The sequence below is a fragment of the Nelumbo nucifera genome, chromosome 3, assembly GCF_055504915.1.
Source record: "Nelumbo nucifera cultivar China Antique chromosome 3, China Antique-T2T, whole genome shotgun sequence".
In the NCBI taxonomy this organism is placed as follows: domain Eukaryota; kingdom Viridiplantae; phylum Streptophyta; class Magnoliopsida; order Proteales; family Nelumbonaceae; genus Nelumbo; species Nelumbo nucifera.
In genome coordinates this window covers 73,173,822-73,199,380 of record NC_142651.1, presented here as the reverse complement: position 1 = coordinate 73,199,380, position 25,559 = coordinate 73,173,822, and the positions used below count along the sequence as shown (strand labels likewise).

At 38.5% G+C, this 25,559-nt stretch overlaps 1 protein-coding gene across 1 annotated transcript in view; it reads left to right on the top strand.

Moving 5' to 3' along the window:
- Positions 1-25,559, top strand: part of LOC104585871 (SIT4 phosphatase-associated family protein) — a 54,824-nt gene that overhangs the window by 20,003 nt on the left and 9,262 nt on the right. Inside the window, exons 3-14 of the mRNA XM_010242888.3 lie at positions 519-605; positions 705-780; positions 928-1,002; positions 1,157-1,210; positions 12,598-12,657; positions 13,183-13,299; positions 19,463-19,557; positions 19,682-19,884; positions 21,761-21,858; positions 22,239-22,342; positions 22,426-22,591; positions 22,743-22,865. Of these exons, the coding sequence (XP_010241190.1) occupies positions 519-605; positions 705-780; positions 928-1,002; positions 1,157-1,210; positions 12,598-12,657; positions 13,183-13,299; positions 19,463-19,557; positions 19,682-19,884; positions 21,761-21,858; positions 22,239-22,342; positions 22,426-22,591; positions 22,743-22,865 (1,258 nt within the window). The remainder of the gene's footprint in view (positions 1-518; positions 606-704; positions 781-927; positions 1,003-1,156; positions 1,211-12,597; positions 12,658-13,182; positions 13,300-19,462; positions 19,558-19,681; positions 19,885-21,760; positions 21,859-22,238; positions 22,343-22,425; positions 22,592-22,742; positions 22,866-25,559) is intronic.

Here is a 25,559-nt window from a genome sequence, read left to right as displayed (position 1 = left end):
TCCACAGTGTATAAGTCCAAGAAAACATCAACAAGGATTCGTTTGTATACTTTCTGTGTTCTTTTTGTTGGGGGTAATAGTTTGTGTACTATTAGTATACTTCCTTTTTTCTCTTTTTAATAAAAATTTCTTTTATTATCAAATACAGGTTTCATTTATTTATCTTTAAGAGACAAGAAACAGAACCATACAATAAAAAGATTGGAACAAGAAAAGTAATTTCCTCAAGCTATGAGGTTCCCATCTTGATTGCAAGTCAATGTTTGAGACTTAAACATTTTGTTTTGTTTTGGATGGTTATCTTACATCTTATGTTGTTAGTTTTCTGGAAATTTGAATGAAAGTGAAGTATTGCAACTTATTGTGATTTTCTGTACATGTTTGCTATTGGTGAATATGTGCAGAAGGTTTTTCTTTTTTAACCTAACACTGTTTCTACTTTTATTCTCTCTAGTAATTATATCTTCTTGCTTTATATTATTTTCTTCACTTTTCTTTAACTTTCTGTCTTTTTGTAGCCTGAGAGAAAGGGCTCAGGTGGAGCAGCTGCTTCGGTACATTGTTGAACAAGCTCCTGAGGATGCTGAAAAGAGACGCACTTTCAAGTAATTATCCATGGGCTCCTTTGTAAATTTTGCTGCTGAGAAGTAAAGTATGATATACAGCTCGTATGTTTCGTGATTGTTAACTTCTTTGGTACATAGGTTTCCTTTCATTGCGTGTGAGATATTCACTTGTGAGGTTGATATCATACTCAAAACATTGGTAGAGGATGAGGAGGTTAGTAGTTTGGCCAGTCATTTTACTATGGCTTGTGAAATTGGTAACTTAACATGACCTCATGGTTGGATCAAGTTTCTAAAGAAAATAATGATTTTTCATGGAGCTTAATGTTGTTGCTTGTCTGCTTTTCGACTACTTCTGCAGTTGATGAATTTGTTGTTCTCATTCTTGCAACCTAACCACTCTCATAGCACGCTATTAGCTGGGTATTTTAGCAAGGTATTTGATACTTGAGCTTTATTAGTATGCATGATTTTAACCACTAAATTGCTTAAAAGTTCACAGGATTATTGTGAAATATAGAAAATGCCAGTTTTTCTTTATATATTTGATTTGGAAATTGAAGACACTGATGACTGCTACATTTTGCTAGGTTGTCGTATGCCTGATGTTGCGGAAAACTGTTCCATTTATGAATTTTGTTCAAGTAAGTCCTTAAGTCATTTTCATTTGGTGAAAATGTTTTTCATTACCTTGTTAACAGGCTCCAAAATGATAGTGGTAACTTTCTTAGGGTATATATGTTTTAAATATATGGTTTAGTTTCTTCTGTCTTAGTGAATGTGTCCAATCCAAAAATGGCTATTAACTGAAGAAAAAAAGTTGAAAATATGTTAAGCAAATTCCTTGTTTAGTTATATTTTCCAGATAAAACTAGACCATTTGAAAATCCCAAGTCATTTGGAATTTATTTTGGTGCTCCAGGGACAAAGTCTATTTATGTTCCAAGTATTTGGCAGCATGTCTAGAGCTGTTGAATAATGAAATCTGGTTCTGTAAAAATACTTAAGCTTTTTTGATCAATTCATATGACTTGCTCCGTACTAGCATGTTCTAGAGTTTGGAATATTTGTTGATTTGACTGTTTTTTCTTTAATATGGCTGTATGTACTATGTGTCCTAAATGTTGCGAAAGCATTTTTCCTTACATGATTTGTGATATTGCTTGAACTCGGACCAGTGTGATATTACTAGGTACTTTAGCTCTTCCAATCCAACACTCATGATGGTTAGTTGTTGCACCCTCTTATGATACATAATTACAATGTCCCTGCTCCCTAGTTTGCTCCTGTTCCTCTTCCATGCTTCTGTCATTGTGTAAGTACAGATTGCCTCGTAAATATAATATGTGGTCTGTTTTTACACACTCGAAGGTGCACTTTGAGTGGGAATCTAGTAATCACTAATGAGTAACCATCAGATCCCAACATCTGCTCAGGCTTGACCCTAATCCTTGTTTTATTGGGTTAGCTAAGCTAACTTGGGCTGACCTTGAGTTGGGCTGGGCTGGGGGCTGAGGTCCATGTCTAATGGTTAGGCCTGGGTTGGCCCTAAATTCATCTCATCCTGCCCAAGTGGTGCTGGTACCCTATTGGAACGATACCTTTTCACAGTTGACAGGAAGAAATTAATCACATAACTCTGTTAGATCCATGGGAATAGCCATGAGGGCAACCAGGGTATGTCAGGTTTTGTTCAAGAAAGAGGTTATGAGGTCTATAGCTCTCGAACTGTGTCTGAGTTGGGTAGTTACCTAACAATTCTGGTATCAGAGCATGCTCATGGCCAGAGCTTCAACCATGGATGACCTGGTTGGTAGAATTGAGGTTGACCTCCACAATGTGGTGAATGGCCTGAAAGAAATCAAGAGGCCATAGCAGTAATCGCGGTTCGATGTGATTAGGCGAACCAGAACAGGGGAAAAAAACGTGGAGAGGAAGGATCAAATCATGGTAGCAATTGGAGGATGGGAGCTTACAATTGGAGGATGGTAGCAAAAAAAATAAAAAAATTATTAAACATAATATTACTAAAAAATATAAAGTTAAATTTTAAAATAATGTTTTAAAAAACCTATTATCTAAAATTAAAATACATAAACATAAGATGTAAAGCATATTCAAATGAGAATTTAAAAATAAAATCAAACATATAAAACATTTTTTCAAGCATGTAAAACCTCTAATCTCTTTTTCAACTCAATTGCTGTACTTTACATAGCTAATGTAATGTAAAACATATTGCATTCTTGATTCTACGAGTCGCCTTTGTGCATTGCCCCCTTGAGGCAAGCCCAAACAAATCCACATTAGGTCTTAGATTCTTAGTTTTCACACAAAAAATAATGATTTTATAGTTTTAATTGTTTTTTAAGAAGACATTTTATTAGGATGAGTGGATGAACAACATTACCAAATTGGGGGTACTTAAAACTATAAAATCATTATTTTTTGTGTGAAAACTAAAAATTTAAGACCTAATGTGGACTTGTTTGGGCTTGTCTCGAGGGGTGTGACACGGGGGTCCGGGGGCGGAGCCCCCGGCCCAGCCGTTATGTTCAAAAAAAACAACAAAGCACCTTTTAAATCACTGTTCTGAGTTAGGCAGACCTAGCAAACTCCCTTCTCATCTTTGACCTTTTCTGAGTTTTGCCTTTTCTAGCATCAGCCTTCATCATCTGGACTTGTAAAGCATACCACTATCTTGACTTTCTGGTTGTTGGGTAGCTATTGAGATATTAACTTAACTCATTCAACCACTTCAGTGCTTTATTTGTTTAACCTGATTTTTCTTGTTAAGTCGTTCCATTGTAAAAGTGGCTGTGAGAACAATGAACAATTAGATAGTAGGAAACACAGGAGCACTTCATTTGGAAACACTTCAGGGCTTCTTCTGGCTCCCTTTTACTCTGGAATATCCACTTTCCCTTGTGGATCCCTACGATAGTCAACACAAGGATTCATCCTAGGCTGCTTTTCAGAGTATAGGAACCATTTTTTCCCATCTAACAACTCACTCAATGGCTGTTGATTCTGAAGTTAAGTTGCGTAGGTGATTCTAGGTTATAGTGGAGTGCCTATTCAGCTAGTCTCCTAGGAAGTGTCTAATTCTAGGTGATAGAATTTTACAAGATAAATACTAAATTATAGGTCAGTTCTTAGTTTTATATGTCAACAGTATGTGTATAAATTGAAAAAATAACAATGCTCTCTACTAATAACATTAATTTCAATATTTTTAAAAATTCAAACATAATGGTGTAATATAATGAATATTTAATAGAGCAATATCATGTCAAATTAGAAGCTAGAGAAGGCTGTTATTTGTATGCCAATAGAAATTTAAGATAGGAATTAACATAGAAAAAGGACAAGTGGCAAACCCCTGTTCTACTTAATGTAAGAGTTAGAAAGAGTAGTTGTATAAAATAATAAACCTCTTTTATATACTGTGTTATAAGATGCAGACTACCTTTTGATAGCTGCCTTTTTGAGATCAGGCTTGGTTCCCTACCAAGAGCACCTTGTTGCCTAGGTGATGCCTTGACAACTAAAGTTGGTTCCTCCCTACAGCATATTGTAATCTCCTTTTGATCCTGATAAATGTGGGGCTGGTCTTTTTCTCCTCCTATAGCTGCACCAGGTGGACAAAAGATCCTTTACTATCCTAACCTAGCACAAAGCTGTTTAATTTGCTTCTGTAGACCCTCAATATCCTCTTTCATAGTCATAGTTCAGTTTTGGTCTACTGGTGGAACCTTGGTATTCTTGTGGTTATAATCTCCATCACATCTAGCCGTTGGTCCTTGAAGATTAAGATCAAGGGGAGGCTCTATTTTTTATTTTTATTTTTTTTTTGAGCAAAAAGTAAGTATTGTATTCATTCAAAGGATGTAAACAAGTACAGCTGTACAAGTATAATCATATATAGTGAGCAACTGTACAAATAGTATATGTATGCTGCAGCAACTCTGCCAGGAATTACAAAAATAAAGTGGCAGGTTCAAAATAATTTTTATGGGAAATATTACTGTAGTGATCAATTGCAGCCAACCAAGAATGAAGAGTTCCCATAATCTTTGAGTAACTCATCAACTGAACAGCTTTGCTCCTGATATATTTTCTGATTCCTCTCCTTCCAAATACACAAAGTAACTGCTTTTGTAATAATACTCCATATTTTCTTCCTTTTCCACTTAGTCCCCTTATTTTCTGTGAGCACAATTGACCTGTCACCCTTTCTGGAAATAATCAGGAGAGATTGAAGAGGTTACAGAAGTGAGTGTATATCTATCTCACCACTGTACACTGCAAGTATAGATGATTAGAAGTTTCTTTGTCTCTTCAACAGATCAAAACAAATTTCTGATTGTATGTTTATTCCTCTTCTGAGCAAATTGTCTCTAGTGAGGCATCTGTCTAGCACCACAGACCACATAAGAAATGCAACCTTGGTACGGATGTGGGTTAGCCAGACATCCTTGTGAGGGAAAACTGTATTTTAGTTGCTGGTTAACTGCTTGTAAAATGATTTGACAGAGAAGTTTCCTGACTGCTCCCACTTCTAGCTTCTTGAATCCCCCTGATCTGGTTTCAACAAGTCCTATCGAGTAGCTTGAGCAGAGAATACAGTTCCTCTATTTCCCAGTCATTTAAGTTCCTTCTTAGTGTTGGACACCAAGACAGATGCCATCTTGGATTTCGTGAGAGCCAGCCACTCAAGCATCTATATTCTCTGCCAGAATGTACAAGGAGGAAAACCTCTCCATCAAAGCTCTACCTTCACACCACACATCTCTCCAGAAATGAATTCTATCCTCCATGCCCACTTTTAATTGAATGCCTTGGAAGAATTTATTGTGGTATTTCCTAATTACTCTCCAAATGATGGAGCAGCTGTAAAGACCTTCTAAAATACCTGGATCCCAGTTGAAGTTTCTAGCACCAAACTTCTCAAAATGATCTGTCTCCATAGGAGTTGAGGTTGTGGACTGAATCTGCAGAACCATTTTTCAATTAAAGCGATATTCATTTACTTCATTATCTTGATCCCTACACTTCCCTTTGATCCAGTCATGCATACTTGGCTCCACTACACTGAATGTATTTTGTCCCTCTCTTGCCATCCTCAATGGTCAAGCCCTTGTCGATAGATATTTGCATTGCAAATTGCTAGCTTTTATTGAAGAATAAAATAAAAATTCATTAGAAAAAGGAAAAAAAGAATACAATAGGAAGGTGATAAGACATTACCCGAAGAGGAAACAAACCCAAAGAACCCAACAAAGATCTCAAGAGTCCCATACAAACCCAAAAAACCAAAACTGGCAACTTTAAGATTCTCTCAAAACAATCTCAAGCAAAGCCAAATAAACAACACAGAAAATCCCTATGAGAGCAAAAACATCCAAATCAATCCCTGAAGTGAAACTTAATCCGTCCTTGCCCCACGACCAAGACCTCAATCTTCCTCAACGAACCCATCCTCCTGGCTTGAAACATCTTTGTCGCAACGCTTCTCACCTTCCCGATGAGTTTTTTGTTCACCTTCTCTTCCCTTCTCTCTTTCAACCTCCCCAAAGGCCCTTCTAGCAAACTCCTCACCACCCCAGAAACACAAACCTAGACTCTTTCCAATCGTGACTTGTCTATCCACCAGATTTTGGAGAGGTCCACAACTTGTCTTGTTGTTGATTCCATCGTTGTTTTACATTGTCTTGCTCTTACCAAAAGTAGAGTCAGCATCACTCAGTTTGTTCTTCTGTTTCTCCTTCCTTAAATACTGGCTGACTTTGCACTATTGTCCCCCTATTGTTAGTGCTAGATGTCCTACTGCCTCTTAATCTTATCCTCTTATAAACCCATTTGTAGTTTTTCGTAGGTCCTGCCCCCAGCAGACCAAGTTTTAGCCTGGAGAATATCTTTGTCACATGCATTGCGTTATGCTTTTTCAAGCTACGTGATTTTATGTTGATCGCCTCGTTTATCAGGTTCTCTTCCTTTTCATCAAGCTTTCTCCATCGGCCCAGATCAACACTCAATCTTCCTATCGTCACCTCGAATTGAAAATCGTCCTGTGCAGCTCTCCTCCAAACTCATCATGCCTTCGCCATCACTTGTTTCCCCTTACCTCTTATTCTCACATTCTCTCATGTTCCTCACCAGCAGAAACACGTCCTTCCCTAACTTCCTTGTCCCCCCTCCCAACCTTTGTAAACCCACAGGGAAATCCACCGCCGAATTCAATGCAACAGGCTTTCTAGAGTCCTGTCTGTTCCCATCTGAAATCTTGGACACAACGAAATCGCAAAGTACCTCAGCACTCTGCCACCCAGAGGATAGCTATTGGATTCTTTGTTCACTAAAGTAGTTGGGCTACTCACATGATTCATGCCTGTTTCACCAATAAAACTCTTCTTACCACTCTTGTCATATTTGGTGGTCAACCAAATCCACATTTCTCCCCTACTCTTTTTGCTTTCATTTGAAGCACTTCTGATCAGCGTCCCACTTCTTTTAACCTCTGTCTTTCCTCCTCTGATCTTTCTTCCTTCCCTTAAACCAGTTCAACCAGTGATTTAAAAGGCGTGCCTAGGCGCACAAGCGAGGCACAGTTTAGGGTAGGTGCCTCATGTAGGTTCTAGGCGTAGCCCTTTCAAAAGGTGCAGGCCTGTTGTGCCTTAGCCTAGGCGTGCACCTTTTGAAACTTTGACGCTTTCGAGAAACGCCAATTTGGTAATGTTGTTCATTCATTCATCCTACTAAAATGTCTTCTTAATTACTAAAGTAATCACATGGCCTTCTTTTACTAGCCTGATCGGGCCCGACATTGAGTCCCTTTTTTGAACTCGAACCGGGTCATGCCACCTTTCAGTAGATTTAGAGCTATGTGGTCCCAAAACTTTAGGTGATGTAGCACCACCCATAATAGCCTCAGCATAAGATTTTGCACCTAATTCACTTAAATTTGAACTGCAGACTTTATTAGGCATTTCTTTCTCATCAGGTCTGCGTGTAGACGCTACAGATTCCTTCGAGCTTTGGCCAATAGCCTTTGAATCATCCCTCTAGAGAGTCACCGTCTTCTACCTTAGAGAATTTTGTCCATAGAGACGTTTTGACTTCCAACAGAACTCATACCTTCAACCAGAGACCATCTGCGAGCAGACTGATTCATCTAGGAACATCTTCAGGCTTCTATCCTGCAGTTCTGAGTGTTGTGGCGTGCAGATCTTGAAAATTATAAGCAACCAACACTCCACCCAGAACCTGTATCAACCTTTCAATGGTTTTTGCGTTCCAGAGTTTTAAGAGGAGACCTATGAGCTTGATCGCAAGATTTTCTACTGAGATGGGGATCTAATTACAGGACATTTGCCAGACCTCCACCTTTGCCAAGCCATTTGGAGGGTCCACCATTTCAGCAGTGGAAATCTCAATGTCTTCGTCAACTCCAAATAACACAGTCTTTGAGTCATCAAAGGGCTTGATACTCGCAGGGCCCATTAATCTAAATCTCTGCAGAATCGCCTCCAAGATCCTTCCCCAATCAGTAACTCTTTTATCTGATGATAGGATCACATTCTTCTTGCAGGCTCCTTTCTCCAGTTCCAAGAACATCCTCTGGCTTCTGGTAGTGCTACAGATGATAGCTTGTGGGAATACTTTTTTTTTTTAATTTTTACTCCTTCAACTGTTCTCTGTAACTTTGCCCACTGTACCATTGCAGATTTTTGGAGTTTGTATTTCTTCCAGAATGAATAGAATTCCTGTAATAAGTCTGCAGACAAGCACCACCCTGTTCTCTTTCTTCCTTCCGGTACACACAACAACTGTCTTCTGTTATCATCAATTGTTTCTACAATTTCCACAAACCCACCCTTCACATTCCTCTTCATTTCCGCTTCAAATTTTTTATCAACCACTCTCATTGTACTTTTGCATCCTTGTTTTTTAATGGAGAATGCTGTTCCATCCATAAAACCCTTAAACCATCCAATCACCTCTTGAACTACTAATATGGTAGCTCTCTTTTCCTCTCTGATTTTTAACATCCACCTTCCATTGTTTCTGTCTTATTCAAAACAGAACTTCTTAGCTTCAATATCCACTTCTCTCCTCCATTTCACTGTTGAGGAGAGCTATTCTTCGTAACTATTTCTCTTCTCCATTTCACTCTTCTCATGCATCATCAAAGACAATTGAATTGTTTCTTAGGAGCTGGAAACCAGGGGTCTTAGCAAGCAAGGGAAGATTGTATGGGGTATGGTCCCATTTGCTGTCTTTTTGCCCATTCTATCACTAGTTCCCATATGCTCTTTGCTAACATTTGCATCCAAGAATGCCAGCCAAGTCTTCAATATTCTCCACTTTTTCTCAGGTTTACTTTCAGCCGAGATACAGCTTCAAACCATACCAATACCTCTTTGAATTGATGCAACTGATTTGGGTCTGCCAGGAAGAAGAGTAGGGTATCATCAGTATATTGTAATAGCGTAACCATTTTTCCTTGATCCCTTACTTTGAAACTGTGCAATGCCCCAACCTTCACTGTTCCTTTTGTAATAAGAGGTAGTGCTTCTATCATGCAAATGAAAAGTAACAGGGACAAGGGATCCCCTTGTTTGAGTCCCCTAGAGCTGCTGAATAAGCCCAATAATTCCCCCATTTTATATAATTGAGAATTTTGAGTTGTCATTCAAACTCTCCTCCATTTTCTGCCAAGATGCATCTGCTCAACTCTATTCTTGGCAATTCATCAAAAAAAGAAGAAAAAAAGAAAAAAACTCTAATAGTGCAATAAACCGAATCTTACAAGAGAGAAGAGTAGAGGTGCTAAATAGAACATTAGAGAATAGGCCAGTTATAGTTGGCTGAACCAAACAAAGAAGCAAGATCCTCATTATATTCAGAAATTTTGTGCTTAATTTAAGAGAATTAGTCAATTATACTTTGATATTTTGCTTTTAGTATAATGCTATTGCTTGTTCAGGTAGAGGCTAAATAGCGAGGAAAGGTAGTCTCAACTCCTTTTGTCCTTTAATTTGATCTTTAACATTTACAAAGGGGTTTTCTTAGGGAGGGTGTGGGTGGAGGGGGGCTCCAAGAAGTTTCACTTGGTCAAATGGGATAAGGTGTGCAGACTGAAGGAGGGAGGGGTTTGGGGGGGTTAGAAGAGTGGGATCTTTTAATAAAATGCTACTTGGGAAGTGGTTGTGAAGGTTTGGGTTGGAGAAGGATAGGCATTCGTTGTGGAGGAGAGTGGTGGTGGGGTAGTATGGGGTGGTGAGGTCTGGTTGGGAATTGAGGGATGCTAGATCATCTTATGGGGTTTGTGTGGAAGGGTATTACTGAATTAGTGGTGTCCATGGCTTTACAGACTATCTGATCATGATATCACCATCAGCCAGTGCTATGAAAGCTGTGGGGATCAGCTGGTATGGTGTCCAATGTTTAGGAGTAGTCATAAGGTTTTGGGAACATGAGTGGAGTGGGGTGGGTAAGCTGAATGAGTTGTGTCCAAGTCTTTACAGACTATCTGGTCATGATATCACAATCAACCAGTTCCATGAAAGACGTGTGGATCAGCTGGTCTGGTATCCAAAGTTTAGGAGACCAACTGCTTGAAGAAAAGGTTGAAGAATGTTTTGATTTTCTGGAAAAGTTGGACAGAGTTGAGGTGTCAGACCATTTGAGAGATGAGCTATGGTGGAAGGAATGTTCCAACGGTAAATTTTCTGTTAAATCATTTTACTCAGCCTTATGAGAGTCGAATGGAGTTCAATCAGGCTGGAGGCATTTGGTGCAATTCTGTGCCCTGAGGGTGGAAGCTCTGGCTTGGCTTATTGCTACGGATAGTGTGTTAACTGCTAATCATATAAGAGTAGAGGATTTAGTTTAGCCAGTATTTGTTACTTATGCAAAGATTGAGAGGAATCTGTGAATCATCTATTCATTCTTTGTAAAGTGGCTGGTTTCATTCCTTGTGAGCACCTAATCATTCAATTTGGCCAGTATTTGTTCCTTCATGGATTTTCTCCATGTGGCCGAAGATTAGAGGCAGTAAGAAGGCTAATGTGTTTTGGAGCTGCATCCCATTTCCGGTTTGTTGGTGTATTTGTGTATTTAGAAGGAAAGAAATAGAAGATGCTTTGAAGACCAGTGCCGGAGTTTAAGAAGTCTATTGGTGGCTATTGGCAAGGTTTCTCCAGATTGGGTATTGTTGCATCCTGAATTTGCTCAAATAAAAAAGAAGACTTAGGGGAAAGATTATGGGAGGTTTAGAATCACAAAGTTGTGACATTGACAGTGTCTTTCTTTTTTCTTTTGATCAATAACAGAACAATTTCATTAATAACTAGAAGATACAAGATAAGAGGGGAGGGGTAAGCTCTCTTAACCCTCCCCAGCAGAAAACACAATCTTACATCACAGCCCAAAACAAGTTACCCCTTCCTACCCCTTGTTTCTTCTTCTGATGCATTGTGTGTTTCAATAGTTTCAGGTTGTGCTGTATGAGTGGCATTGTCTTGTCACCCTATCTGGATCGTACCTCCCTTTTGTTTTAATTCCTTTGAAGCTTATCACATTTATCTGGATTGTGCTCCATAAGTTGGTTCTGGAGCCTTGAGTCTTCTGCGACTTTCACTTGTAAATCCTTCTTTTATTCTCTTGTAGCTTCCTCTCCTTCACCTTCCTCTTTCCCTGTTAAAGAAATTTGGTGTTCTCCCATCCCTCCTAGAGTCGGCACTTTCTGTTGGGAAGTGTATCATGGTTGCATTAATACTTGTGATAAGCTTCAAAGGAAGAGGCCAAATTGGTGTTTGTCACCCAACTGGTGCAGCTTGTGTTAGCTCAATGGTCAGACTGCAGTCCATCTTCTAATTTCCTGTCCTTTTTAGCTTTATTTGGGAATGGTTTGCTTCAATTTTTGGTTGCAGGTGGTTCTCTCCTATCAGCTTGGAAGGGGTGCTCAACCCTTCTATTTGTAGGTGTTCTACTAAATGGGGTAAGCTGTTGTGGAAAGAAATTCTAGAATTTTTGGGGATAGGAGAGGAACAATGAAGCACTGATTGAAGTCATAACTCTAAGAGTGGCTCACTAGGTCAAGACTCTCAACTTGTTTTCAGACTTCAAGTTTGATGATTTGTTCAGGGCGTGGGGGGCTATAGCATCATCCTCTTCTAAAAGACAGATTGCAATGGTCTCCCCCCCTCTCGTGGTTGGTTAAACTGAACTTTGTTGGAAGTAGTGTGGGTAATCCCGGCCCCGCTGGAATTGGAGGTGCTATCAGGTATTATGAAGGTAATATGTGTGCCTTCTTCTCGGGCCCATTTGGGCAAAGTGGTGTTGCATCAACAGAATTCTAAGCAGCTGTCTATGGACTTGAGAAAGCAAAGGAATTGGATCTAGAGAGGCTAATTATTGAAGGTGATTCAAAAGTTGTGGAAAGAAAGGTGAAGGAGTTTCATGGCACCTAAGGAGTGACCTTAGGAGGTTCAAAAGGCTCTCAAGGGATATGTTGATTCAAATTAATAGGATTAGAAGATCGGCCAACAGTTTGGCGGATAGTTTATCCCAACAAGGGTACACAGACACTCTATGTTTTGCGCCTAGTTGTAATTTTGGGGGTTGGACAGTTGGTTTCTATTTGTAACCCTTACAACTACTTGTTGTGCATTTTTATTTAATTTAAAGAAATCTTCTTCTGAGTATTTTTTAAAAAACCATAAGTTGGTTCTAGGTTCTTTGCTTAAATTCTGTACTTGGATTTATAATTATTTACTACTGCCCAAACACTTGATATTTATTCCTAAACTTATTCTTCTAGCCATTTTCAGCCATCAAAGTCTGTGTCATATCTAATTTAGCCTTATCTGCTGCATTCTAAAACTCAACAGTTAATCTACTTTAAATTTAGTTTTTTTTTTGTGAGTTTATTCATTCATATGCTGCAAAGCAACACCATTTGCATAAAATATCCCCTTTTCTATATGTTTGTGAACTTATTTTTTGATATTATGCGATCATCTAGGCTCATCAGGAAATTTTCCACCAGCTTGTTGATCTTATTGGGATTACATCCATAATGGAGGTTGGTATTGTATCATTTATTTGTATTATGTTTCTCTTGATCTAATTGTTGGAGACACACTATGTGCCAGCCTTCGTCTTTCAAGTTTGTTTTTTTTTTTTTTTTTTCTTTCTATACCCTTTTTTCCTAGTATAAAACCTTGTATCCATACTTCTCTATATATTTCTAGAATATAATTATTACCCTTTTTCCAACTATTCAACATTATCTTCTCTTTATTTTCTTCTTTTACTAACTTTAGGAGAAACCTACCATTTTGGTATGACATTGGAGCTTGGATTCCCCCCAACTAGTAACTAATCCCAACATAGAAGTATTGGAAAAACTCATATAAGCAAAAAATCTTAAATATCCTTGATCATGAGACATATAATTGTCAGTATAAACATGAACCATACCGTTGTACAATGCAACATCATACCGTTTCAAGAAAGAAGGAAAAAAGACTACTACTCATTCAATTGTTTTATGACCTATTAATTTCTCTAAAATCTATGCCTCTTTATGTTTTCGCTTGTTGAGCAGGTTTTAATTCGTCTAATTGGTGCGGATGAACAAATGTACACGAACTACATGGATGCAATGCAGTGGTTGGAAGATACAAATGTGCTTGAGATGATTGTGGATAAGTTTAGCTCATCTGTAAGTATCATTTTCTGGTCTGAAAACAGATTCAACAACATATTTTATATACATAATTGGACACCAATTAGGAAGTATGCAATATGGGTTTGTAGTAGTCATGAAGGTTCACAATTTTAATTTTCAGGAGTATTCATAGGATATCTTGACTTTGCGTAAAATTTTTTAATTTACTGGGGCCGCTACCAATTATGAAATCTTGTGGTAGGATCAATAATTTTTTTTTGATAAATGATCAATGAAAATTTTAAATACATGGATAATACCAAAATCCTAATAAATTTAAAAAACCACATATAATGAACATAGCAAGATTAAGGAGGAAACCAAAACAGTATCCATGGTAGCCAGATCGGGTACATTGACATGGAAAAACATATAAATGTGATTTTGGTCCAGGTATCTCTCATTTCCACCAACATTTGATCAGCTTGTAATGTAAATTCTTAGTTTTCTTATTCACTCTTTTTCAGAGGCATTCTACAATGAGGGTGCTCATCAGTTTTTTTGGTAGTAGATAAAAAAGGAAATTTATTAAGAGAAGAAAAAGGTGCAATATAGATTATGAGATTTCACCCACTAAGAATGACAAAGCACCCAAGAGAAGAACCAAAACTCCCAAACCCAGAGACAAAAAAGAAACTTTGACATTGAAAATCTTAGAAAATTAACCCATAAACTTGCTTCCGAAGTGCACAGCCCCTCGGATAACTAATGCCAATATGCCCACCCAACAGAAAATCTCCCTAAACAGAAAGCCCAAAAGCTGACACTAATCATATCAAGGGCTTTCAGTATTCAGCGGGTAATGTCGCTCTAACTCCTGAAGTGCTCTTCTAGTGAATTCTTCCCTTCCTAAAACCATTAACCCAACTTCTTACTTAATTGGAGACCAGTTTCCACCACCTTTTCCACATTCACCCTTTCTTTTCCCTTCTCACCACCAACTGGGAAGCAGCTAGGTAGATTCTCAACATTAGTGTTTCTGATCAAACACATTTTTGTCTTTCAATTTTTTCTTCTATACACTCCCTTGAATTTGCTACTTGGGCCTGTACTTATGAGCCCATCTTTCAGCCTGGAGAAGACTTTGATAATGTGAATTAGATGCCCAGTATTGGTGTTCTTCGTCTTCTTAGAAATTACTGATGGATTCGACAAGGAAGTATGTTGTTTCAATTACCCAAGTTTCCTTGTTCCCTGTGTCTTTATACCAAGATCTCTTCATAATTTCCCCACAATGGCTTTTGAGAAAACTATCCCTTTTTCCTCAGAATTTTTACCAGCTCGAGTACTTACAATGTCTCTGTCAAGGGTTTCAGAACCTTGCATTGAGAGCCCAGTAGCATACGAAAAAGAAGCTGCCTCAAGCTCCCACGAGAAAGCTTCACAAAAACTGGATTTTTTGGCACCATCTCTTCTACAAACATAGGCAGTGGAAGATCAGGCTCTACCTCTTCACTGCAGTCAAACCCCAAATACTCTTGCTCCAACCCTTCCTAACCTGTGAGTGAATTCTGGCCACTTTGGTCTCTTGAAGAGATCCATCCTCAAAAAGGGAACTTTCTTGTCTGAGTTTCATACTAATTGCCTTGTGTTCTTGGTTGAACTTTGTTACCACCCATTCCCAAATCTCATCAGCATTCCTATTTTTTTGAATCATTGCCTTTGAAATTCCTCCTACTGGTCGATATTCTGCGGCCATTTGAATTCCTGGACCTCAAATACAGGGCCGTCTTACCTTTCCCAAATTGAATCTTCTCTTTTTTCTTTTCGTCAGGCCTCCCATGAGAAGACAAAGATAGACCAAAACATGGGTCTATCGAAGCAACAGGGCTTAAGCTGGTCACGTGATTCATAGCAAGGATATCTGGTTCAGTCTCTAATTCCTTCGGCCCATACCTTACCGGCCCAGTCCGAGCTTTGGGCCAACCCCCTTTAAGCCTCGATACTAAGTGAAATCTGCTTACCCCCATTGGGTTCCTTTTTTCAACAACTGACATTTGACCACCCGCTGATGGATTTGAATTTAAGATCTCCATTTAAGAGGGCTTTGACACCGTTGGGTGAAATTCAAAATTATTCAAATAGTTAGCCTTGAAAGGAAGTCGGCCCAACAATGCATTTTGGATCCATTGTTCCATTTCCACAAATATTTTCCTCTGTCCCTAGCCTTTCTTGGTCCAGCCAAAGATTTCCAGTTGGTACTCCATTTGCCAGGTCAGCTCCTTCCTCCTTCGTTCCTGTTAACCAGAATGACACTTCATCTGTGAAGATATCACTTGAATGCGGTGTGACCTCTCTCAAGTTCCCAAAATTTTCATTGTTGCTGCATGATGGTCCTGCAAGTGATAGGCCTCCAGTACTACGCAGATTCCTGCGATTTTTTTGAAGATGTTTGCCTGCCACAGGTTGAATGGAAACCCCAATATCTTGACAGTAATCATTCCTTCTGGAAGCTCCTTTTCATTACAGGAGGGTGCCCAGTTCTCCAAAGTAATCAGGCCTAGTCTTGATTCAAAGTTCACTATTTCAGCTTGGATTTCCCCCAAATCCAGAACAGCCTTTTTCTCATCGAAGGGGAAAAGCTCCGGTCTTTCCTTATGAACCTTCTCCATAATTATCCCCAGGATTTCGTTCCAATCAGTTGCTCTCTGCTTTGTTGAGACTACCTTCTTCCTTTCCCAATTGGTTTTCTTACCTCCCCCAATCAATTTGGGTACTAAAGTGGAGACCATCGGAAAATCTCATTGTTTCCCTTCACTAACCTTTTGTTGTTCCTTGCCACTGTTATCTGAGCATTCTGGTTTCCTTGGTTCTAAACATCTTATCAGAAAATCTTCTAACATTTTAGCCGTCAGCACCCAATCTTGTTTCTCCTTACCTTCTGGAATACAAATCAACTGTCTTCTTTCTCACCCATAGCTTTCTGTGAGAATGATGAACCAACCGTTTTTGTTACTTTTTTTTTCAACTATAAATTTCTTTCCTTACCTCACCAATTTGTTCCTCCATCCCTGCTTTTTCACTGTTAGGACTGCTCCATCCATGAATCCCTTGAGCAAACCTGCTGCTTCTGATCCCAATAGAACTGTTGCTCTGCTGTACTCTCTGCTTTTCAGGACTATAGCTCCTTTACTTCTTGATTCTTCCAGTAGAAATCTATTCTTCTCCAACTGCAGTTCTTTCTTCCAACGTTCTGCAAGTACGAAGCAAACCATCACATTCTTTCTTCAATGCAAGCTACCTAGAACATGCCTTGGATGGCATGCATAAGCTTCTTCAGTATTAGAGTAATAAAAGTAACATTCAATCCCAGTTTAACTTTTCCTCATTCATGAAATTTGTCAAACACCTGCAAGGTGCCAACTAGTTGGTTGGTAAGGTCACCTGCTGGTCGTAGCAGAGACTTGGGATCGAATCCCACCTGCACCGGGGTTGGGGGATGGGCTACCCCCCTGTTGTGTAGCCCTTCAAAAAGAAATAAAAAAAATCTCAAACACCTCCATTAGATAGCAGACCTTATTGAACCCTTAAACTTCCTTGCATTAGGGGCCCACAATCAGATAGGATCCACTCTAAACAATCTTAGAAAGTTAGATTTCTACAAGTGAATAAGCCTACTAGCAGAATTCGAAAAATAATTCAATATCAAATGGCTGGAACTTGTATGTTGCTTCTGAATTTTAGTTTGGTGATGTTTTTGGACCCATTTAATAGTGGCTCCAGATTCCCTATACATGGGACTCATGGTGGTTTAAAGGGGAGGGCAGCTCACATCAGTTATGGTGAAGGCACATTAATTGGGAAGGGATATACCTCTTTATCTCTGTTGTACAATAGCATCCAAGGAATTGGAGCCAGCATTCTATGTGTCACAGTAGACTCCTTGTTCAAATAATGGACTGTCATTACTCACAAACATGTAACCATCAAATATTTCGCATAGGGGTAACACCCATTCCTAGTATATGTCACATATGCAAAGTGGGATGTCACTATGTATAAATGCATCGATGCTCCCTCTGTTAAACATGAAACAAGAGAGACAGAAGCTTACCTTCTAAGGGCCCTGAAAAAGTCCTATAGTTGAACCAACTGCATTCTCGAAGTTGAAGCCCCTTCCATAAGCAGTGGAAAAGTGGAGGCATCCAGTAATCCTATATCCAGTCAGAAGGGATGCAACCTCAGTCTGTGACAAACCTAATTTCCTGATGGAACTGCTGTATACTTAAATGATGACACTTCAAGGTTCTCCATGGAACTGCAACTATGTTGCGAATTGCAATATTACTACCTGTCAGTGAAGAGAGAAGGATGGAGTGCTTCAAAAAAGTTGATTCAGAGATGACCAGCCAGAACCAGTTTCTATAAATACCTTGTGACTAAAACCCATGAAACAAGTGAGGTTATCATCTGTTCCTTTGAAAATTTAGATCCTGTTCTGTTAACAATGTCCACATGATAACGTGCATAATAGCTTTGCATAGCATCTTGTAGTTACCCCACTTCCAAGGCCTCCATTGCCATGGAAAAATCAACACCTCTCCTGGACTTATCTATTAGTACTCAATGATTATTGAAAAATGACACCACAATAGCTATAACAGGAACTGTTAAACACATTAGTATTGTTTCTTCCATTTGTCAAGCACTAGTAAGTGTGCACATGATGATAGTAAATAATATGTTTCCGAAATTTTCTCCATTTTTTTATATTTGTATACTTTTGTGTGTTTCATCTTTTTTAATTATTATTATTATTATGACATCAAGGGCTTACACATATGACCCAAAAGGTTGAATTGTTGACTCATCACCAAACAGGTGAACAACTCCATTTTTATGATGATTTTAAATTTGTATTTTATTACTATCATCAATAAAAACAATTATTCTTTATCACACTATTTTTTCTTTAATATGGTTAATTAACATAGGATCCAATATAAGAATGAGAGTTAATACCCTAAATATAAGACTTAACGAGAGGGATCAAATTCAAATTACATTTTGTGCTCTTACAATTATAGAGGGATCAAATTCAAAAACAGGGGTATTCTAGTCAAGAATAGGATTCAATGAATCATAGTTGTCAAGGCGACGCTAGGTGACGAGGCGCCCTTTGAGGCTTGCCTTGCCTAATCGCCAAACACTTTTTACTTTCTATTATAGAATACTTTTTTCTTCATTCTTTTTTGAGATTATAATCATAAAATAGACGTTATTAAATTAAAATAATCATTTTGTGTCTTATATACTAATTTCTTTTTATTATTTTCTTATTTATTAGGGTTTAATCAACACAAACATTGCTAAATGCTTTATTGAACCCTCAAAGACTTCAAAACCTGAACCAATAAGGAAGAGCTTAAAACTTTTATTTAATCAGTACATTTTCTGCTTCCATATATTCTTCTACTTCTACTTCTTCTTCTTCTACTACTACTACTACTACCAATACTTTTTCTTTTCTTCTTTTCCTATAACAAAAAGAAGGGTTCAACCCCTATATTTTTTTGAGTTTTATTTTCCTTCTTCTTTTTCTTCTCATAAACATGTTGATGAGAACTTTATACTTTTCTTTTGAAAATTATGAATAATTATTAAGGGGATATGGTTATGGTACCTAGGGAACTACCCTAGGATCTATGTTTTTAACATAAAAATTCCATTGCCTAGGCAACGCCTAGGTGCCTGCCTAGGCGACAAGGCGCCCCTCTGTCGCCTAGCCTCGCCTTGGTTCCGTGAAAACTATGCAATGAGAGGGATTTGAATGAGGAGAAAAGTGATTGTTCAAATTACATTTTTGTTAGCAATCAAATTAAAAAATTGAGGTATTTTAGTCAAACAAACAAAAGTTCCACACTCTCACTCACACTTTTAATAGTAATATAGATGTAGCATACTTCCCTCCAAATTAGGTCTTTTTGCAGATTTCTGGGTGGCTTCTTTGGATTGCTACCTTTTAATCATTGTTGATTAGAGGGAGCAGGATGTTTCTCTCCCTCTATTTCCCCATGCCCACTCAAATGGGAGATGAAAAAAGAGAGTAAGATATGCATATGGTGATAACCACATGTGGTTATGGAGTAAAACTTGGGATAATATTTTTGTAATTCGACTCATCTCAAGTAATTTTTTTTTATTATTATCTATACAGGATTCTCCCGAAGTGCATGCCAATGCTGCAGAAACACTCTGTGCCATAACTCGGTGTGCTCCTCCAGGACTTGCTGCAAAAATCTCCAGTCCAAGGTACTTTTTCATTTTTCACACCAAATTGTGTGTTCTGAGATGGTGTTAGGATATTTTACATTGTACATTCTTCCCCTTTGGGTAATAGATCTTTTTTTTTTTTTTCTTGTGTGTCTGCTTGCAGTTTTGTGGGAAGATTATTCCATCATGCATTGGAAGATTCAAGACCAAAATCTGTTTTAGTTCATTCATTGTCTGTATGCATATCCTTATTAGACCCTAAGAGGTCAGCATTAGGTCCATATCACACATACAGTCGCCAGATGAATCATGGACCAGCTATAACTGCTGATCCAGAGACGGTTGAAGGCATGTTGGGGAGCCTTGGTAAGCTACCTCTTTCTTGCTAGTTGCTATTTCCACTCCTACAAGAAAGTTTGTACTTTGAAATTCCAATGCCTAGTTTTATTTCCACTCCTGCTTCATGATGTTACCTCCAAATCTTCTAATAGCTTTTTGTAGGCAATTGAGATTGGAGAAGGTAGTAATAGTAAGGTACAATAATACAGGTATTATGCAAAGCATAGGAACTACAGTAGACCCATATGAGATTAAATGGTGTATACAAGATGTCAGTATCATAACCAGAGCATATAGCAATAGGTGATGACTCAACCTACTTGACATTGGTCACTTCCATGTTTAAGTTGTCATTTTCATGTTAGAGTTGTTCGGTACTTGATCCCTGCCATATACTAATGAGTTATGGGAAGATTTGTTGCCCCATGAAGTATGTCATGGTGAAAATTGTTTAAGATTTTGCAATCATTCTTATGCATTTTAAGACACAGAGAAGGGCAGAGATACAGATAAATGTTGCAAGAATTTAAACCTTTTATAAATTACAACAAGCCTTCTTCTGTGTGTAGTGGGTAAGTGGGTATTATTTTGATCTTTGTTTTACCAAGTTTGGATTTCAGTTGATGGATTATGCGGTTATGCCTACTATATTGATGTATGGTATTTATGCTGGTGGAAATTTGGTTCACATGTAAGTATTTGATGGTGTACCTAATATCATCTATCTTTGAATAACACCCTACAGTAATGGTGACATGGTGTTGAAAGAGTCAAGTGGACTTAATAGGGTGGTGATTAAATTTACTCAGGCAGCGTAAACAATGGGAAAAGAAAGTTATGATGGTAAAGAATTGATTTACCCCATTAGAGAATCTAGAGTGTAGGTATTTTCGGCAGGAGATATTTTGGGTCCTATTGTAATTCTTATAAGAGATACCTGTGGAATGTATGGTACAGTAGGGCAGGAGACCAGAAAAATGAGGCTGGTTTTGAGCTAAGCAAAAGGAGAAGTTTTTTTTTTTAATATCTTTTTGAAGGGGCTACACAATGGGGGTAGCCCATCCCCCCCGCCCCCCAGCAGGAGGGGATAACCAACCATCTGGTTGGCACCTTGCAGCAAAAAGAGAAACTTTCTGATTCAAAAAAGAATCAAATAAGTTGGATATTGGAAAGGTTGTAGGAGTTGGGGTTTAAATGCATGACGAATCAAAGAAAATGATATCTGCATGAGGAATACCTGGGTAGGATGGGTGATTTGCCTCAAGAACTTATCTGTAGCTCGCAATCAAGATCCCTTGAACTCAGAATCCTTAAACATATTGAATGTTGATTTTCTATAGTAATTTGTGTTTCATAATCACTGAAAGTGGAATGCAAAACAAAACCTTGAAATATAGGTGGCTTAGGATTGGCTGCATCTATGCTGGACAGTGACTTAGAAAGTTCTTCTTAGATTGCTAAATACACATGCAGAAAAGGGTGGGTTGGGGCCAGTCTCTGGGTGTGATAATTGATAAGACTGGTCAGGAAATGGGGGTGTGGTGTGGATGGAGGGAGTGGGTTCGTGTCTGGTACTTCAATCACAGCTGTCATCAGCAGTGTTGCCAACCTTGTATTGAAGTATTCTCCAATTTATAGTTGCCACCTGCACTTTTATTTTTTTAAGTTGACACTTTCCAATAAAAGGTATTTTGCCTTTTGGGTTGAGTTTCTTTTTCATGAATGAAGGGTGAGAGGGAAATACAGAGACTCTTTTTGAGATCCAAACTAAGTTGCTACCTGGAAAAGTTCTGTCTCCTACAGAGAAGCTTGAAAAGAACCACCTTTTCTTTCTGTAAAATTATGTAACAGCTCTGTTTTCATTTCAAATATTGTTTACTCTCTATTATTTGACTTCTTGCAGGTGATTTACTCAAGCTTTTGGATGTCTCATCTGCCAATAATGCATTGCCAACAACTTATGGGAAATTGCAACCACCTCTTGGAAAACATCGTTTGAAGGTTTTTGCATCTTACATTCTTGGCATTTTATTTATTTACATGTGGTGGTATATTGTATTTATGATTCAGTTAGTAGATCCTTTGTAAATACCATTATTAGGAATTTGAATGTCTCAAGATCATCATCGATATCATTATCATCATCGTCATTATAATCCTGTTTTTTCATTCCATTCTGTTTAGTGCCATATCCATTGTTAAATTGTGAGTAGCTCAAGCTATATTCCTTTTTTCATGATAATCATCATTTAGCTGACATTAAGAGAAGAAATTTAAGGTGGGTGAAATCTAAATAAAAGCAGCTGGTTGTTATTTTATCAGTAAGAGAAACACTATTTTAATCCTATAGTCTGATTATAAAAGAATATGTAACTCTTCAGATTGTGGAGTTTATCTCTGTCTTACTGACAATTGGGAGTGAAGCTGCTGAGAAGGAATTGATTCGACTAGGAGCCATACAACGCATTCTGGATTTGTTCTTTGAGTAAGCTACATATCTGAGTATTCTATATATTTACAACGCAAAAATTCCTAGTCATTATTCTATGCTTCTCATGATGACTGTAGGTACCCATTCAATAACTTTTTGCATCATCATGTTGAGAATATTATAATATCATGCCTGGAGAGCAAGAAACCTCCACTTATTGAACACCTTCTTCAAAATTGTAATCTTGTTGGTAAAATACTTGAAGCAGAAAAGAATTTCACATTGGCAACTGATCCTAACAAGGTAATCACCTCTACATGTACTTTTCATCACGTCTCTGGTGTCTCGTTTCCTGTCCCTGTTGGTTTCTGGGATCTGAAACCAACAGGTTCTGCTGGTTGCCTGTCTTAAGTGTGTTTCAAACATGCAACTATTTGGTGGCATATTTCTGCAGCCGACAGTTTCTGCTGAGGGAAAATCATCACCAAGGATCGGGAATATTGGACACCTCACACACATATCGAACAAGCTCATTCAAATGGCAAATAATAACAGTCAAATTCAGGCGCATCTGCAGGTTAGATGCCTATATCCCTACAAACAAATTCTTCTATTATCTGCATAGAAAATTACTAAAAGTGAAGCACTATTCTGGTTTCTAGAGAACTGTTGAAGCTTGAAACTGGAATTAGATAATTAATTTTCCCTGACAAATGCCATGTTATTCTAATGAAACTCACAAGTTAAATATATGTCTGTACATTTTCTTTCCTTTGACTCAAGTCAAAGTCTCATCCTATCCAATTGGATCACTTGATCAAATCCTGTTCCACCATTGTTCTCTACGTTCTTATTTTCTGGTAAAATTGTCATTTCTAAAGTCTTGTTTCATCTCCTCTTCACATCCTTTATGCTCTTTTCTTGTCCTCTTGAAACATTTCATTTGTACCAAAATCCCTCCTTGCTGTTTCCATTGTTGTTCCTCAATGCACATAATTGTGTATCTCAGTTCACTTTCCTCCATTTTATTACTCATTTCTAACTTGGCTACTCATCCATATGAATTTCAACAGTAACACTGAGTTCATTCCATCTGTTTGATTATTTACATACAAAAGTTTTATTATTCTTTTTTGGAGAGAAAAGGTAAAGTATTTCATTAACAGAAGACAAATAGATGCAGCCTTGCCCACTAAGGCACTGAGCAAGGCAACCACTTTGTACAACTCAGAAAAACCAAAAAAGAATTTCATACAAAAAGATTTCTATACTCCAAAAAAGAACTGGAAGGACAATTCTTGAACAGTTTGTGTGTTGCCACCCAGGAATGTAACCTTCCTCAAGTGCTCTTTAAGACTTCCTCCTCTGATCTTAACTGATTTTCAAAGTCTCGTGTTTCTTTCCGACCAGATTGATCACACCACCACTGCCGGCAACAGCTTCCATACACAATCTTGCCTCGAGGACAGACCCCAGCCCCGTAACAGATCCAATACATTTCTTAGGAGGCATGGCTGAACTTCAAAGACCTCTAACATTTTCATACAAATTACCCAACTAAATCTGCAGTGCAGGGAGATGCTTCAAATTTTCAGAATTGTTGATACATAGGACACATCTGCTTGGTTCTACTTCCCAACCTCTCTTTGTCAAATTGTCAACTGTTAAGCACTTCCCTAAGGCCGTCACCCATAGACAAAAGGAGACTTTTAGAGGAGCCACCATCCTCCATATGAGGTCTTCGGGAAAATTATCTTCCTCCTCCCTGCAAATTCTTCTGTAAAAAGATGAGGGAGAACCTACCTGATTTCTCCTTTGCCCAAATCCTTCTGTCCCCCCTTGTTCTCTCCACTCTTATCGCACTCAGGATGCATCAACTCCTCCCATTGCTCCACTTCCCGGTCATTCAGGTTCTTTCTAAAACTGGGACACCATTCACCTGCCCCTCCAACCGGAGAAAAGATCTCCGACACCAAACACACCTTGTTGATGGCAATATCAAAGAGGGTTGGGAATCTGTCCTTAAGAGGGTGATGCCCGCACCACCTCCTTCCAGAATCTGACTCTAGAACCATCTCCTACTTCCACTCTTAAACCTTGTCTGAATACCCTTTCAGACCACACATCCCATAAGATAAATTTGATTCCCTTGGGTCCCAATTTGAGTTACTTGACAAGCCAGATATTTTCTCACATTCCTTAAACCCAAGCCTCCCGCCTTTCTAGGTTTACAAGCTTTGCTTCAACTGACCAAATGGAATTTAAACTCATCCTTCCATCCCTTCCAAAGAAAATCTCTCATTGTCTTCTCCAACTTCTTAGCTGCACTAGCTGGAATGAAGAAGAGAGACAGCAAGTAGGTAGGAAGAGAAGACAAAACACTTTTTAAAAGTGTAAGTTTCCCTCCCTTTGATAGATACCTTGATTTCCAAGAGGCAAGTTTCCTTTCCATTCTTTCCATCACCGTGTTCCAAATCTATTTAAAAGTACATTTTCCCCCAAGTGGCATCGCCAAGTACTTTGATGGCAATTTTCCAACCTTGCAGCCTACAATATTTGCTGGCACTTCCAAATTTGGACCATTCCCCACTGTCATTAGCTCACTTTTATGCATATTGACTTGCAGGCCAGAGGTCACTTCAAACCAAATTTAAATCATTCAGATTTTTTCCACTTGATTTTCTGTCACATTGACAAAGAAGTATCATCGGCATACTGCAGTAGTGCTACCTCCACTTCTTGACCCACCTTGAAGCCTTCAAGTAATCCTCCTTCCACTGTCTTATTCACCATCATACTTGGGTCTTCCGATACACAAATAAACAGCAAGGGAGAGAGGGGGTCACATTGCCTTAGACCCCTCGAGATCTGAAATCTGCCTGCAGAAACGCCGTTTACCAAGATAGAGAAGCTAGCTGTTGTTATGCACACCTTTATCCAATTCCTCCACCTCCTCCCAAAGTTGAACCCTTTAAGCATGTAATCCAAATTTACATGGTCGTACGCCTTTTCCATGTCCACTTTGAGCAATACCCCCTCCTCCCCACTTCATCTTTTGGAGTCAATGAGTTCATTTGCCACTAGAACGCCATCGATAATTTGCCTCCCATCTATGAACGCTCCCTGAGATTATGATATTAGTTTACCCATCACCCCTCTCATTCTTTTAGGTAACACCTTTACAATCACTTTATAGACACTGCTAACAATGCTTATTGGTCTGAAATCTTTCAAGCCCACCGCCCCTTTCTTCTTGGGAATTAAAGCCAAA